We start from the raw sequence: 17,039 nt of genomic DNA, 5'->3' as shown, positions 1-17,039 counted from the left end.
GAGGGGGGAGAGTTCACCAGGGAGAGAGAGAGAGGGGGGAGAGTTCACCAGGGAGAGAGAGAGAGGGGGAGAGTTCACCAGGGAGAGAGAGAGAGGGGAGAGTTCACCAGGGAGAGAGAGAGGGGGGGGAGAGTTCACCAGGGAGAGAGAGAGAGGGGGGGAGAGTTCACCAGGGAGAGAGAGAGAGAGAGGGGGGAGAGTTCACCAGGGAGAGAGAGAGGGGGGAGAGTTCACCAGGGAGAGAGAGACAGGGGGAGAGTTCACCAGGGAGAGAGAGAGGGGGGAGAGTTCACCAGGGAGAGAGAGAGGGGGGAGAGTTCACCAGGGAGAGAGAGAGAGGGGAGAGTTCACCAGGGAGAGAGAGAGGGGGGAGAGTTCACCAGGGAGAGAGAGAGAGAGGGGAGAGAGTTCACCAGGGAGAGAGAGAGCGGGGAGAGAGTTCACCAGGGAGAGAGAGAGGGGAGATAGTTCACCAGGGAGAGAGAGAGGGGGGAGAGTTCACCAGGGAGAGAGAGAGAGAGAGAGGAGTTCACCAGGGAGAGAGAGAGAGGAGAGTTCACCAGGGAGAGAGAGAGGGGAGAGTTCACCAGGGAGAGAGAGAGGGGGGAGAGTTCACCAGGGAGAGAGAGAGGGGGGAGAGTTCACCAGGGAGAGAGAGAGAGGGGGGAGAGTTCACCAGGGAGAGAGAGAGGGGGGGAGAGTTCACCAGGGAGAAAGAGAGGGGGGAGAGTTCACCAGGGAGAGATAGAGGGGGGAGAGTTCACCAGGGAGAGAGAGTTCACCAGGGAGAGAGAGAGAGGGGAGAGTTCACCAGGGAGAGAGAGAGAGAGGGGAGAGTTCACCAGGGAGAGAGAGAGAGGGGGGAGAATTCACCAGGGAGAGAGAGAGGGGGGAGAGTTCACCAGGGAGAGAGAGTTCACCAGGGAGAGAGAGAGTTCACCAGGGAGAGAGAGAGAGGGGGGAGAGTTCACCAGGGAGAGAGAGAGAGAGAGAGGGGGGAGAGTTCACCAGGGAGAGAGAGGAGAGTTCACCAGGGAGAGAGAGAGTGGGGGGAGAGTTTACCAAGGAGAGAGAGAGGGGGGAGAGTTCACCAGGGAGAGAGAGATGGGGGAGAGTTCACCAGGGAGAGAGAGAGAGGGGGGAGAGTTCACCAGGGAGAGAGTTCACCAGGGAGAGAGAGGGGGGAGAGTTCACCAGGGAGAGAGAGAGGGGGGAGAGTTGACCAGGGAGAGAGAGAGTGGGGGGAGAGTTCACCAGGGAGAGAGAGAGGGGGGAGAGTTCACCAGGGAGAGAGAGAGGGGGGAGAGTTCACCAGGGAGAGAGAGAGAGAGGGGGGAGAGTTCACCAGGGAGAGAGAGAGGGGGGAGAGTTCACCAGGGAGAGAGAGAGAGGGGGGGAGAGTTCACCAGGGAGAGAGAGAGAGGGGAGAGTTCACCAGGGAGAGAGAGAGAGGGGGGAGAGTTCACCAGGGAGAGAGAGAGAGAGGGGGGCGAGTTCACCAGGGAGAGAGAGAGAGGGGGGAGAGTTCACCAGGGAGAGAGAGAGAGAGGGGGGAGAGTTCACCAGGGAGAGAGAGGAGAGTTCACCAGGGAGAGAGAGTTCACCAGGGAGAGAGAGGAGAGTTCACCAGGGAGAGAGAGTTCACCAGGGAGAGAGACAGGGGGAGAGTTCACCAGGGAGAGAGAGAGGGGGGAGAGTTCACCAGGGAGAGAGAGGAGAGTTCACCAGGGAGAGAGAGTTCACCAGGGAGAGAGACAGGGGGAGAGTTCACCAGGGAGAGAGAGAGGGGGGAGAGTTCACCAGGGAGAGAGAGGAGAGTTCACCAGGGAGAGAGAGAGAGAGGGGGGAGAGTTCACCAGGGAGAGAGAGGAGAGTTCACCAGGGAGAGAGAGTTCACCAGGGAGAGAGAGTTAACCAGGGAGAGAGAGAGTTCACCAGGGAGAGAGAGTTCACCAGGGAGAGAGAGAGTTCACTATGGAGAGAGTGAGAGTTCACCAGGGAGAGAGAGAGAGGGGGGAGAGTTCACCAGGGAGAGAGAGAGAGGGGGGAGAATTCACCAGGGAGAGAGAGAGAGGGGGGAGAGTTCACCAGGGAGAGAGAGAGAGGGGGGAGAGTTCACCAGGGAGAGAGAGAGAGGGGGGAGAGTTCACCAGGGAGAGAGAGAGGGGGGAGAGTTCACCAGGGAGAGAGAGAGAGGGGGAGAGTTCACCAGGGAGAGAGAGAGAGGGGGAGAGTTCACCAGGGAGAGAGAGAGGGGGGAGAGTTCACCAGGGAGAGAGAGAGAGATGGGGGAGAGTTCACCAGGGAGAGAGAGAGAGAGGGGGGAGAGTTCACCAGGGAGAGAGAGAGAGAGGGGGGAGAGTTCACCAGGGAGAGAGACAGGGGGAGAGTTCACCAGGGAGAGAGAGAGGGGGGAGAGTTCACCAGGGAGAGAGAGGAGAGTTCACCAGGGAGAGAGAGAGAGGGGGGAGAGTTCACCAGGGAGAGAGAGAGAGAGGGGAGAGTTCACCAGGGAGAGAGAGAGAGAGAGGGGGGAGAGTTCACCAGGGAGAGAGAGTTCACCAGGGAGAGAGAGTTAACCAGGGAGAGAGAGAGAGTTCACCAGGGAGAGAGAGTTCACCAGGGAGAGAGAGAGTTCACTATGGAGAGAGTGAGAGTTCACCAGGGAGAGAGAGAGAGGGGGGAGAGTTCACCAGGGAGAGAGAGAGAGGGGGGAGAATTCACCAGGGAGAGAGAGAGGGGGGAGAGTTCACCAGGGAGAGAGAGAGAGGGGAGAGAGTTCACCAGGGAGAGAGAGAGAGGGGGGAGAGTTCACCAGGGAGAGAGAGAGGGGGGAGAGTTCACCAGGGAGAGAGAGAGAGAGGGGGAGAGTTCACCAGGGAGAGAGAGAGAGGGGGAGAGTTCACCAGGGAGAGAGAGAGGGGGGAGAGTTCACCAGGGAGAGAGAGAGAGGGGGGAGAGTTCACCAGGGAGAGAGAGAGAGAGGGGGGAGAGTTCACCAGGGAGAGAGAGAGAGGGGGGAGAGTTCACCAGGGAGAGAGAGAGAGGGGGAGAGTTCACCCGGGAGAGAGAGAGAAGGGGGAGAGTTCACCAGGAAGAGAGAGAGTTCACCAGGGAGAGAGAGGGGAGAGTTCACCAGCGAGAGAGAGAGAGAGAGGGGAGAGTTCACCAGGGAGAGAGAGAGAGGGGGAGAGTTCACCAGGGAGCGAGAGAGGGGGGAGAGTTCACCAGGGAGAGAGAGAGTTCACCAGGGAGAGAGAGGGGAGAGTTCACCAGAGAGAGAGAGAGTTCACCAGGGAGAGAGTTAACCAGAGAGAGAGAGAGTTCACCAGGGAGAGAGAGAGAGTTCACCAAGGAGAGAGAGGGGAGAGTTCACCAGAGAGAGAGTTCACCAGGGAGAGAGTTCACCAGGGAGAGAGAGAGTTCACCAGGGAGAGAGAGGGGAGAGTTCACCAGGGAGAGAGAGGGGGGAGAGTTCACTAAGGAAAGAGAGTTCACCAGAGAGAAATAGCGAGTTCACCATAAAGAGAGAGTTCACCAGGGAGAGAGTTCACCAGGGATTTAGAGAGTTCACTAGGGAGAGAGAGAGTTCACCATAAAGAGAGAGTTCACTGCTAGAGAGTTCACCAGGGATTTAGAGAGTTCACCAGGGAGAGAGTTCACCATAAAGAGAGAGTTCACTGCTAGAGAGTTCACCAGGGATTTAGAGAGTTCACCAGGGAGAGAGAGATTTCACAATGCCGGTAGCCTTCATAGGTGCTGCTGCTGCTCCTTGCCACTACCAGCACTTGCCCCTACAGCCTGCAAGAGGCTACACGGGTGACCTTTCTAGAAACGATCGATTAATTGATGTTAATAATTTACTTTAAGATAGCTGTGGGTAATGACGGGCTTTCCATAGCTGGCCGCGACTTACCCCACCACCACCACCGCCACCACCAACCAAACAACAACAACCGACCACTAAGTGGCGGTGACGTCACCACGACGCTTGTGCCAGGCTATGTGCACCTTGAGGCCACGTGAAGTGTCGAACGCCCGCTGGCAGGAGGTCACGGGGCAGACCCAGGTGCCACGGGTCGACTGAGATGACCGAGATGACTGGCCGATGCACCACCTGTGCCCCCTACTGTGCCAACCTGCTGTGCTTTAGCCACCCGGCGCTCTGCTCTTTGTTGTGAGCGTCGCTCCTCTGCCCTCCGTTGTTGTTGGAGGGCGACTGCCTCCAACTGCCCAGTAGCATCCTTCACGAGCCTCCTCCACCGCTGGTACCAGTCATCAGCAAGTCCACTCAGCTCCACGTCCTCCTGTACCACATCACTCCATCTCTTCTCTAGCCCGTGCCGTGCCAGTTTAGCCCCCTTGATCCGGCCGAACAAAAGCTGTTTAGGCATGCTGTGGCTGGGCATGCGGGCTACATGGCCCAGCCAACGCAGCCTTGCCTGCCGGAGGAGCTCACCGATGGGACTTTGCCCAGATCTTTCCAAGGATTTGTGAGCTCCTCACACAATCCAGCCTGGTTAAACTCAGGATGGATCGTAGCCAGGCCAGCCTAAATGTTTCTAGCCGGCGAAGATGTTCCATTAGGGGGGACCACGTGTCGCAAGCATAGAGAAGGGAGGGAATTACCGTGGCCGAGAAGACCTGAAGCTTAGTGCAGAGCAACAGACCAGGTAGCTTCCACACAGCGTTACGCAACCGATGAAAAGATATTGCCACTCGACTGATTCGGAGTGAGACCTCTGCTGTTAAACTGGAGCCAGTCATAAGCACACTGCCCAGGTATGGGAAACTCTCCACTCTCTCCACAACTGCCCCATCACCGATTGGGAGTTGTGGGGGTGGAGTGTCCGATGATACAAAATACCCAGGCAGGTACTTAGTTTTGGTGGGGCTGATGGTAAGTTCCCACCTCTTAGTGGCAAGCTCCAGGTTCAGCAGCAGCGCATCCAACTCCTCCTCTGAGTGAGCAGCAATTACCAGATCATCGGCATACATAACGTGGTTGAGCAATAGGGAGCCATCCCTTGACCGCACCCGGGCATTGATCATTGTATCTGTACCAGATGGAAATTCCTCCAGTACAGCTATTGAAGGCTTCACGAACTACGTGGTCGAAATAGATGTTAAATAATGTGGGAGCCAGAGGACATCCCTGTCGCACCCCAAGGTGTACAGGGAATGGCTCCGACTCCCGGCCACGTAGTTTTACCCGGGCCCGCTCCCCATCATGAAGGTCCTTAATGATCGTGAGCAGAGGGCCAGGGACTCCGAAAGCACGAAGAACAACCCAGAGCCCAGGCCTACTGATGGTATCATAGGCCTTGACCAGGTCAACAAAGCAGAGATGTATGTCTTGTTGGAATTCCCTACACCTCTGCTCTAGCAGGAGGACAGAAAATATGGCATCTGTGCAGGATCGCCCTTTCCTGAAACCGCATTGGGGCTCCGCAAGCCTCTCCTCAGCGTGCCTGGCAAGGCGATGTTGAATAATCCTTTCCAGGACCTTTCCCGGCACACTGAGGAGTGAGATTCCCCTGTAGTTGTTACAGTCTGTGCGGTCCCCCTTCTTAAAGAGGGGAACCACCAGGGCATCCTTCCAATCCTGCAGAACCTGTCCAGTGGTCCAGACTGTTGTTATGATGTCATGTAGGGCAGTCTGTGCACAAACGCCATCCTCCCTCAGCATTTCGCTTGGGAGATCATCTCTGCCCGGTGCTTTTCCTGGTCTCAGACTCTGGATCGCCTTCAGTACTTCCTCAACAGATAGCACCTCAGCCAGCAACTCACAGGGGGTGACTTCCTCTTCCAATATTTGAGGCACCGCAGCCTCAGCAGGGTAATCCCCACTTTGTCCCATGTTGTTATCAAAGCTGAGGGATGTCCCCTCCCCCAGGACCTCAGAAATGCTCAGCAAATCTGCAAACCTGTTCCTGGGGAGATTGAATCACCGTTATTTCCCTTAATGATGGTGATATGTGTGGCGCTGCAGGTTACTTTTTTGATGGAATTAAAGAGCGATTTGTGATCGCTGGCCATTGAGGTAGACTCCATCTCCTTAGCAACCCGGGACCACAACCCATCCTAGCAGCACCTCACAGCCTTCCGAACCTCCGAGCGAAGGCTGCGGTAAGCCTCCTCATTCTCCGACGTGGGATGCTGTAACTGAGGAGAGTGGGCCTGTCGCTTTTTCTCAGCCAGCCTGAACACCTCCTCTGTCAGCTAGGGTCTATGGCGAGGTCTTCACCGTGTACCCAAAGCAGCCATTGCAGCTGCATGAGCCACAGTCCTAAACCTCGCCCATTTCCCCTCGGCATCAGGAGGAGTGGGGGACGATGCCAACCCCAGCCGCACGCGATGATTAAATTCTTGCTTGCAGTTTTATCAGCTAGCTGAGACCATGCCACTGAGGGTTTGAATGGGGTCCTGGGTGTACAGCCAATACCGGAGTGGAAGAATGGAAGCCGCATCTTACAGATAACAAGTCGATGGTCAGTGGGAAGATCAGCTCCACGAGAGGTCCTGGTGTCAAGGACATGGGCCCGCATCCGCTGTTCCATCACTATGTAGTCCAGCAGATGTTCTTGTTTGGACCCGGCATGCATCCATGATGTTGTGTGGATGTGCCAATGGCGGAACAGCGTGTTGGTAATTACAAGCCCATGGGCTGCACAAAAATCTAGCAGCCTCCTACCGTTGTTATTGAGCTGATCCGGCCCATGACTTCCAATCACTCCAGACCAGGTGCCAGCATCATGACCCACTCAGGCCATCACCACCACCATCACTAACATCACCACCAACACCACTAACACCACCACAATCACTAACACCACCACCATCACTAACACCACCACCATCACTAACACCACCACAATCACTAACACCACCAGCATTACGAACACCACCACCATCACTAACACCACCACCACAATCACTAACACCACCAGCATTACGAACACCACCACCATCATTAACATCACCACCATCACTAACATCACCACCACCATCACTAACACCACCACCATCACTAACACCACCACCACAATCACTAACACCACCAGCATTACGAACACCACCACCATCATTAACATCACCACCATCACTAACATCACCACCACCATCACTAACACCACCACCATCACTAACACCACCACAATCACTAACATCACCACCACCACTAACACCACCACCATCACTAACATCACCACCACCACTAACACCACCACCATCACCACCACCATCAATAACACCACCACCACCACCACTAACACCACCACCATCACTAACACCACCACCATCATTAACACCACCACCATTACTAACATCACCACCACCATCACTAACACCACCAACACCACTAACACCACCACAATCACTAACACCACCACCATTGCTAACATCACCACCACCACCATTAGTAACATCACCACCACCATCACTAACACAACTAACACCACCAACACCACTAACACCACCACAATCACTAACACCACCACCATTGCTAACATCACCACCACCACCATTACTAACATCACCACCACCATCACTAACACAACTAACACCACCACCATCACTAACACCACCACCATCATTAACATCACCACCACCACCACCACTAACACCACCACAATCACTAACACCACCACCATCACTAACACCACCACCATTACTAACATCACCACCATCACTAACACCACCAACACCACAAACACCACCACTAACACCACCACAATCACTAACACCACCACCATCACTAACACCACCACCATCACTAACATCACCACCACCAACAATAACACCACCAACACTACTAACACCACCACCATTACTAACATCACCACCATCACTAACACCACCAACACCACAAACACCACCACTAACACCACCACAATCACTAACACCACCACCATCACTAACATCACCACCACCACCATCAATAACACCACCAACACCACTAACACCACCACTATCACTAACACCACCACTATCACTAACACCACCACTAACACCACCACCACCACTAACACCGATAACACCACCACCACCACCAATGACAAAGATCCCCCGTGTAGCCTTAACAGACTGTTGGGGCAAGTGCCCCAACAGCACACGAGGGGGTGGGCGACCAGCACCACGCCCGGCCGCCTTTGTCTCCCCAGTGACGATGTTTACTCCGCTACACCGCACCAGGTACCCATCTGAGGCTGAGTCGAGCTAGGGGTGGCCCAAGACCGGTTCAGAGATTCGTCACCGGTGGTGTTGGCCGTGAGCTGGAATCGAACTCGGGTCGCCGGGTTCGTAGTGAACAGTAGCGCTATCCGCTACACCACCGCTCATACAGACACTCATACAGACACTCACTCATACATACAGACACTCACACATACATACAGATGCTCACTCATACATACAGACACATACACACAGACACTCACACCTACATACAGACACTCACACATACATACATACAGACACTCACTCATCCATACAGACACTCACACATACATACAGACACTCACTCATCCATACAGACACTCACACATACATACAGACACTCACACATACATACAGACACTCACACATACACACAGACACTCATACATACATACAGACACTCACTTATACACCGCTATACTACGATTTCCCACATTCAGATGACACACACACACTAACACTCTTAGCCAAATACTCGAAAAGCACGTTTCTATAGACTCACAGACCCACAGAGACCCACATCGATACATACTCATAGAGAGCCAGATATACCCATACGAATAGAGACCCACACTCACTCATAGAGACCCATACTCCTAAGAGATTCCCAGAGACCCATACTCCTAGAGACCCACAGAGACCCATACTCCTAGAGACCCACAGAGACCCATACTCCTAGAGACCCACAGAGACCCATACTCCTAGAGACCCACAGAGACCCATACTCCTAGAGACCCACAGAGACCCATACTCATAGAGACCCACAGAGACCCATACTCATAGAGACCCACAGAGCCCCATACTAATAGAGACCCACAGAGACCCATACTCATAGAGACCCACACAGGCACCCACACACACACACACCCACACGCACCCACACACACACCCACACGCACCTAAAGCACACACCCACACACACCCACAACAACAATAACCGCCATTCGCCAATAAGTGGCGGTGACGTCACCACGACGCTTGTGCCAAGCTATGTGCACCTTGAGGCCACGTGAAGTGTCGAACGCCCGTTGGCAGGAGGTCACGAGGCAGACCCAGGTGCCACGGGTCGACTGCCTGAGATGACCGAGATGACTGGCTAATGCACCACCTGTGCCCCCTACTGTGCCAACCTGCTGTGCTTTAGCCACCCGGCGCTCCGCTCGTTGTTGTGAGAGACGCTCCTCCGCCCTCCGTTGTTGGAGGGCGACTACCTCCAACTGCCCAGTAGCGCCTTCACGAGCCTCCTCCACAGAGGCCGATCTTGACACCGCTGGTACCGGCCATCGGCAAGTCCACTCAGCTCCACGTCCTCCTGTACCACATCACTCCATCTCTTCTCTAGCCCGTGCCGCGCCCGCTTAGCCCCCTCGATCCGGCCGAACAAAAGCTGTTTCGGCATGCGGTGGCTGGGCATGCGGGCTACATGACCCAGCCATCGCAGCCTTGCCCGCCGGAGGAGCTCACCGATGGGACCTTGCCCAGATCTTTCAAAGATTTGTGAGCTCCTCACACAATCCAGTCTGGTTAAACCCAGGATGGATCGTAGGCATTCCAGCCTAAATGTTTCTAACCGGCGAAGATGTTCCATTAGGGGGGTCCACGTTTCGCAAGCGTAGAGAAGGGAGGGAATGACCGTGGCCGAGAAGACCTGAAGCTTAGTGCGGAGCGACAGACCAGGTAGCTTCCACACAGCGTTACGCAACCGATGAAAAGATATTGCCGCTCGACTGATTCGGAGTGAGACCTCTGCTGTTAAATTGGAGCCAGTCATAAGCACACTGCCCAGGTATGGGAAACTCTCCACTCTCTCTACAACTGCCCCATCACCGATTTGGAGTTGTGGGGGTGGAGTGTCCGATGGTACAAAATACTCAGGCAGGTGCTTAGTTTTGGTGGGGCTGATGGTAAGGCCCCATCTCACACACACACCCACACACACACCCCCACACACACACACACACCCACACACACACACCCACACACATACCCACACCCACCCACACACACACACCCCACACACACACACACCCACACACACACACACTCAAACACACACACACACACCAGCCACACGTCTCACCGTGCAGCAGTGGAAGCAGGCTGCTGATGATCGCGGTGAACGTGAAGATGCCGGTCAGTGGCGGCAGCAGCAACAGCATCGTCATAGTCCTTGGTGGTGGTGGTGGCTGTTGTGGTGGTTGTTGTGGTGGTGGTGGTTGTGGTGGCTGTTGTGGTGGCTGTTGTGGTTCTTGGAGTTCAACCACGGACGGTGCCACTTGATGGCACGAGGCAATGTGCCGTGGTCATCCTCTCGGTGGTCATCCTCTCGGTGGTCATCCTCTCGGTGGTCATCCTCTCGGTGGTCATCCTCTCGGTGGTCATCCTCTCGGTGGTCATCCTCTCGGTGGTCATCCTCTCGGTGGTCATCCTCTCGGTGGTCATCGGTGGAGCGGTCGCATCACGGCGGCAATCCCACTGGGTGTGATCCACCTCCTCCTACACCTCCTCCACCTCCTCCACCACCTCCTCCACCTCCTCCTACACCTTCTCCACCTCCTCCTCCTCCACCACCTCCTCCACCACCTTCTCCACCTCCTCCACCACCTTCTCCACCTCCTCCACCCCCACCACCTGCTCCACCTACTCCACCTCGACCACCTCCTCCTCCACCTCCACCACCTGCTCCACCTTCTCCACCTCCTCCACCTCCACCACCTTCTCCACCTCCTCCACCACCTCCTCCTACACCTCCTCCACTTGCTCCACCTCCACCACCTGCTCCACCTACGCCTCCACCACCTTCTCCACCACCTCCACCACCTGCAATCGAACACACAACAAACTATGATGGCTATGCGAGCGAATTGTACTGTGTGTACTGCCTAGGTAATAGTGTAGTGTACTGTGTGTGTACTGTCTAGGTAATAGTGTAGTGTACTGTGTGTGTATTGCCTAGGTAATAGTGTACTGTATTGTGTGTGTACTGCCTAGGTAATAGTGTAGTGTACTGTGTGTGTACTGCCTAGGTAATAGTGTATTGTACTGTGTGTGTATTGCCTAGGTAATAGTGTAGTGTACTGTGTGTGTACTGCCTAGGTAATAGTGTAGTGTACTGTGTGTGTACTGCCTAGGTAATAGTGTATTGTACTGTGTGTGTATTGCCTAGGTAATAGTGTATTGTACTGTGTGTACTGCCTAGGTAATAGTGTATTGTACTGTATGTGTACTGCCTAGGTAATAGTGTATTGTACTGTGTGTATTGCCTAGGTAAGAGTGTATTGTACTGTGTGTACTGCCTAGGTAATAGTGTAGTGTACTGTGTGTGTACTGCCTAGGTAATAGTGTAGTGTACTGTGTACTGCCTAGGTAATAGTGTATTGTACTGTGTGTGTACTGCCTAGGTAGTAGTGTAGTGTACTGTGTGTACTGCCTAGGTAATAGTGTATTGTACTGTGTGTACTGTCTAGGTAATAGTGTGGTGTACTGTGTGTGTACTGCCTAGGTAATAGTGTATTGTACTGTGTGTGCACTGTCTAGGTAATAGTGTAGTGTACTGTGTGTGTACTGCCTAGGTAATAGTGTAGTGTACTGTGTGTATTGCCTAGGTAATAGTGTATTGTACTGTGTGTACTGTCTAGGTAATAGTGTATTGTACTGTGTGTGTATTGCCTAGGTAGTAGTGTAGTGTACTGTGTGTGTACTGCCTAGGTAATAGTGTATTGTACTGTGTGTGTATTGCCTAGGTAGTAGTGAGTGTACTGTGTGTGTACTGCCTAGGTAATAGTGTAGTGTACTGTGTTTGTATTGCCTAGGTAATAGTGTGGTGTACTGTGTGTGTACTGCCTAGGTAATAGTGTATTATACTGTGTGTGTACTGTCTAGGCAATAGTGTAGTGTACTGTGTGTGTATTGCCTAGGTAATAGTGTATTGTACTGTGTGTGTACTGTCTAGGTAATAGTGTATTGTACTGTGTGTGTACTGCCTAGGTAATAGTGTAGTGTACTGTGTGTACTGCCTGGGTAATAGTGTACTGTGTGTGTACTGCCTAGGTAATAGTGTAGTGTACTGTGTGTGTATTGCCTAGGTAGTAGTGTAGTGTACTGTGTGTGTACTGCCTAGGTAATAGTGTAGTGTACTGTGTGTGTATTGCCTAGGTAATAGTGTAGTGTACTGTGTGTGTACTGCCTAGGTAATAGTGTAGTGTACTGTGTGTACTGTCTAGATAATAGTGTAGTGTACTGTGTGTGTATTGCCTAGATAATAGTGTAGTGTACTGTGTGTGTACTGCCTAGGTAATAGTGTAGTGTACTGTGTGTACTGTCTAGGTAATAGTGTAGTGTACTGTGTGTGTACTGCCTAGGTAATAGTGTATTGTACTGTGTGTGTACTGCCTAGGTAATAGTGTAGTGTACTGTGTGTACTGCCTAGGTAATAGTGTAGTGTACTGTGTGTGTATTGCCTAGGTAGTAGTGTATTGTACTGTGTGTGTACTGCCTAGGTAATAGTGTATTGTACTGTGTGTATTGCCTAGGTAATAGTGTATTGTACTGTGTGTACTGCCTAGGTAATAGTGTAGTGTACTGTGTGTGTACTGCCTAGGTAATAGTGTATTGTACTGTGTGTGTACTGTCTAGGTAATAGTGTAGTGTACTGTGTGTGTACTGCCTAGGTAATAGTGTAGTGTACTGTGTGTGTATTGCCTAGGTAATAGTGTATTGTACTGTGTGTGTACTGTCTAGGTAATAGTGTATTGTACTGTGTATGTATTGCCTAGGTAGTAGTGTAGTGTACTGTGTGTGTACTGCCTAGGTAATAGTGTATTGTACTGTGTGTGAATTGCCTAGGTAGTAGTGTATTGTACTGTGTGTGTACTGCCTAGGTAATAGTGTAGTGTACTGTGTGTACTGCCTAGGTAATAGTGTGGTGTACTGTGTGTGTACTGCCTAGGTAATAGTGTATTGTACTGTGTGTGCACTGTCTAGGTAATAGTGTAGTGTACTGTGTGTGTACTGCCTAGGTAATAGTGTAGTGTACTGTGTGTATTGCCTAGGTAATAGTGTATTGTACTGTGTGTACTGTCTAGGTAATAGTGTATTGTACTGTGTGTGTATTGCCTAGGTAGTAGTGTAGTGTACTGTGTGTGTACTGCCTAGGTAATAGTGTATTGTACTGTGTGTGTATTGCCTAGGTAGTAGTGAGTGTACTGTGTGTGTACTGCCTAGGTAATAGTGTAGTGTACTGTGTTTGTATTGCCTAGGTAATAGTGTGGTGTACTGTGTGTGTACTGCCTAGGTAATAGTGTATTATACTGTGTGTGTACTGTCTAGGCAATAGTGTAGTGTACTGTGTGTGTATTGCCTAGGTAATAGTGTATTGTACTGTGTGTGTACTGTCTAGGTAATAGTGTATTGTACTGTGTGTGTACTGCCTAGGTAATAGTGTAGTGTACTGTGTGTACTGCCTGGGTAATAGTGTACTGTGTGTGTACTGCCTAGGTAATAGTGTAGTGTACTGTGTGTGTATTGCCTAGGTAGTAGTGTAGTGTACTGTGTGTGTACTGCCTAGGTAATAGTGTAGTGTACTGTGTGTGTATTGCCTAGGTAATAGTGTAGTGTACTGTGTGTGTACTGCCTAGGTAATAGTGTAGTGTACTGTGTGTACTGTCTAGGTAATAGTGTAGTGTACTGTGTGTGTATTGCCTAGATAATAGTGTAGTGTACTGTGTGTGTACTGCCTAGGTAATAGTGTAGTGTACTGTGTGTACTGTCTAGGTAATAGTGTAGTGTACTGTGTGTGTACTGCCTAGGTAATAGTGTATTGTACTGTGTGTGTACTGCCTAGGTAATAGTGTAGTGTACTGTGTGTACTGCCTAGGTAATAGTGTAGTGTACTGTGTGTGTATTGCCTAGGTAGTAGTGTATTGTACTGTGTGTGTACTGCCTAGGTAATAGTGTATTGTACTGTGTGTATTGCCTAGGTAATAGTGTATTGTACTGTGTGTACTGCCTAGGTAATAGTGTAGTGTACTGTGTGTGTACTGCCTAGGTAATAGTGTATTGTACTGTGTGTGTACTGTCTAGGTAATAGTGTAGTGTACTGTGTGTGTACTGCCTAGGTAATAGTGTAGTGTACTGTGTGTGTATTGCCTAGGTAATAGTGTATTGTACTGTGTGTACTGTCTAGGTAATAGTGTATTGTACTGTGTGTGTATTGCCTAGGTAGTAGTGTAGTGTACTGTGTGTGTACTGCCTAGGTAATAGTGTATTGTACTGTGTGTGTATTGCCTAGGTAGTAGTGAGTGTACTGTGTGTGTACTGCCTAGGTAATAGTGTAGTGTACTGTGTTTGTATTGCCTAGGTAATAGTGTGGTGTACTGTGTGTGTACTGCCTAGGTAATAGTGTATTATACTGTGTGTGTACTGTCTAGGCAATAGTGTAGTGTACTGTGTGTGTATTGCCTAGGTAATAGTGTATTGTACTGTGTGTGTACTGTCTAGGTAATAGTGTATTGTACTGTGTGTGTACTGCCTAGGTAATAGTGTAGTGTACTGTGTGTACTGCCTGGGTAATAGTGTACTGTGTGTGTACTGCCTAGGTAATAGTGTAGTGTACTGTGTGTGTATTGCCTAGGTAGTAGTGTAGTGTACTGTGTGTGTACTGCCTAGGTAATAGTGTAGTGTACTGTGTGTGTATTGCCTAGGTAATAGTGTAGTGTACTGTGTGTGTACTGCCTAGGTAATAGTGTAGTGTACTGTGTGTACTGTCTAGATAATAGTGTAGTGTACTGTGTGTGTATTGCCTAGATAATAGTGTAGTGTACTGTGTGTGTACTGCCTAGGTAATAGTGTAGTGTACTGTGTGTACTGTCTAGGTAATAGTGTAGTGTACTGTGTGTGTACTGCCTAGGTAATAGTGTATTGTACTGTGTGTGTACTGCCTAGGTAATAGTGTAGTGTACTGTGTGTACTGCCTAGGTAATAGTGTAGTGTACTGTGTGTGTATTGCCTAGGTAGTAGTGTATTGTACTGTGTGTGTACTGCCTAGGTAATAGTGTATTGTACTGTGTGTATTGCCTAGGTAATAGTGTATTGTACTGTGTGTACTGCCTAGGTAATAGTGTAGTGTACTGTGTGTGTACTGCCTAGGTAATAGTGTATTGTACTGTGTGTGTACTGTCTAGGTAATAGTGTAGTGTACTGTGTGTGTACTGCCTAGGTAATAGTGTAGTGTACTGTGTGTGTATTGCCTAGGTAATAGTGTATTGTACTGTGTGTGTACTGTCTAGGTAATAGTGTATTGTACTGTGTATGTATTGCCTAGGTAGTAGTGTAGTGTACTGTGTGTGTACTGCCTAGGTAATAGTGTATTGTACTGTGTGTGAATTGCCTAGGTAGTAGTGTATTGTACTGTGTGTGTACTGCCTAGGTAATAGTGTAGTGTACTGTGTGTACTGCCTAGGTAATAGTGTGGTGTACTGTGTGTGTACTGCCTAGGTAATAGTGTATTGTACTGTGTGTGCACTGTCTAGGTAATAGTGTAGTGTACTGTGTGTGTACTGCCTAGGTAATAGTGTAGTGTACTGTGTGTATTGCCTAGGTAATAGTGTATTGTACTGTGTGTACTGTCTAGGTAATAGTGTATTGTACTGTGTGTGTATTGCCTAGGTAGTAGTGTAGTGTACTGTGTGTGTACTGCCTAGGTAATAGTGTATTGTACTGTGTGTGTATTGCCTAGGTAGTAGTGAGTGTACTGTGTGTGTACTGCCTAGGTAATAGTGTAGTGTACTGTGTTTGTATTGCCTAGGTAATAGTGTGGTGTACTGTGTGTGTACTGCCTAGGTAATAGTGTATTATACTGTGTGTGTACTGTCTAGGCAATAGTGTAGTGTACTGTGTGTGTATTGCCTAGGTAATAGTGTATTGTACTGTGTGTGTACTGTCTAGGTAATAGTGTATTGTACTGTGTGTGTACTGCCTAGGTAATAGTGTAGTGTACTGTGTGTACTGCCTGGGTAATAGTGTACTGTGTGTGTACTGCCTAGGTAATAGTGTAGTGTACTGTGTGTGTATTGCCTAGGTAGTAGTGTAGTGTACTGTGTGTGTACTGCCTAGGTAATAGTGTAGTGTACTGTGTGTGTATTGCCTAGGTAATAGTGTAGTGTACTGTGTGTGTACTGCCTAGGTAATAGTGTAGTGTACTGTGTGTACTGTCTAGGTAATAGTGTAGTGTACTGTGTGTGTATTGCCTAGATAATAGTGTAGTGTACTGTGTGTGTACTGCCTAGGTAATAGTGTAGTGTACTGTGTGTACTGTCTAGGTAATAGTGTAGTGTACTGTGTGTGTACTGCCTAGGTAATAGTGTATTGTACTGTGTGTGTACTGCCTAGGTAATAGTGTAGTGTACTGTGTGTACTGCCTAGGTAATAGTGTAGTGTACTGTGTGTGTATTGCCTAGGTAGTAGTGTATTGTACTGTGTGTGTACTGCCTAGGTAATAGTGTATTGTACTGTGTGTATTGCCTAGGTAATAGTGTATTGTACTGTGTGTACTGCCTAGGTAATAGTGTAGTGTACTGTGTGTGTACTGCCTAGGTAATAGTGTATTGTACTGTGTGTGTACTGTCTAGGTAATAGTGTAGTGTACTGTGTGTGTACTGCCTAGGTAATAGTGTAGTGTACTGTGTGTGTATTGCCTAGGTAATAGTGTATTGTACTGTGTGTGTACTGTCTAGGTAATAGTGTATTGTACTGTGTATGTATTGCCTAGGTAGTAGTGTAGTGTACTGTGTGTGTACTGCCTAGGTAATAGTGTATTGTACTGT

General features: G+C 50.2%; 1 protein-coding gene across 1 annotated transcript in view; it reads right to left on the bottom strand.

The window, feature by feature from the left end:
- Positions 1 to 10,765, bottom strand: part of LOC116958211 (uncharacterized) — a 200,121-nt gene extending 189,356 nt beyond the window's left edge. The window contains exon 1 of the mRNA XM_076056179.1: positions 10,298 to 10,765. Within this exon, the coding sequence (XP_075912294.1) occupies positions 10,298 to 10,382 (85 nt within the window). The 5' untranslated portion in view covers positions 10,383 to 10,765. The remainder of the gene's footprint in view (positions 1 to 10,297) is intronic.
- Between the last annotated feature and the right edge of the window lie 6,274 nt (positions 10,766 to 17,039).

This window comes from Petromyzon marinus, chromosome 74 (assembly GCF_048934315.1).
Source record: "Petromyzon marinus isolate PM22_M1 ecotype Great Lakes invasive population chromosome 74, UKy_Petmar_22M1.pri1.0, whole genome shotgun sequence".
NCBI classification, from domain to species: domain Eukaryota; kingdom Metazoa; phylum Chordata; class Hyperoartia; order Petromyzontiformes; family Petromyzontidae; genus Petromyzon; species Petromyzon marinus.
The sequence above is the reverse complement of the archived record's forward strand: the minus strand, read 5'-3'. Positions and strand labels throughout refer to the sequence as shown.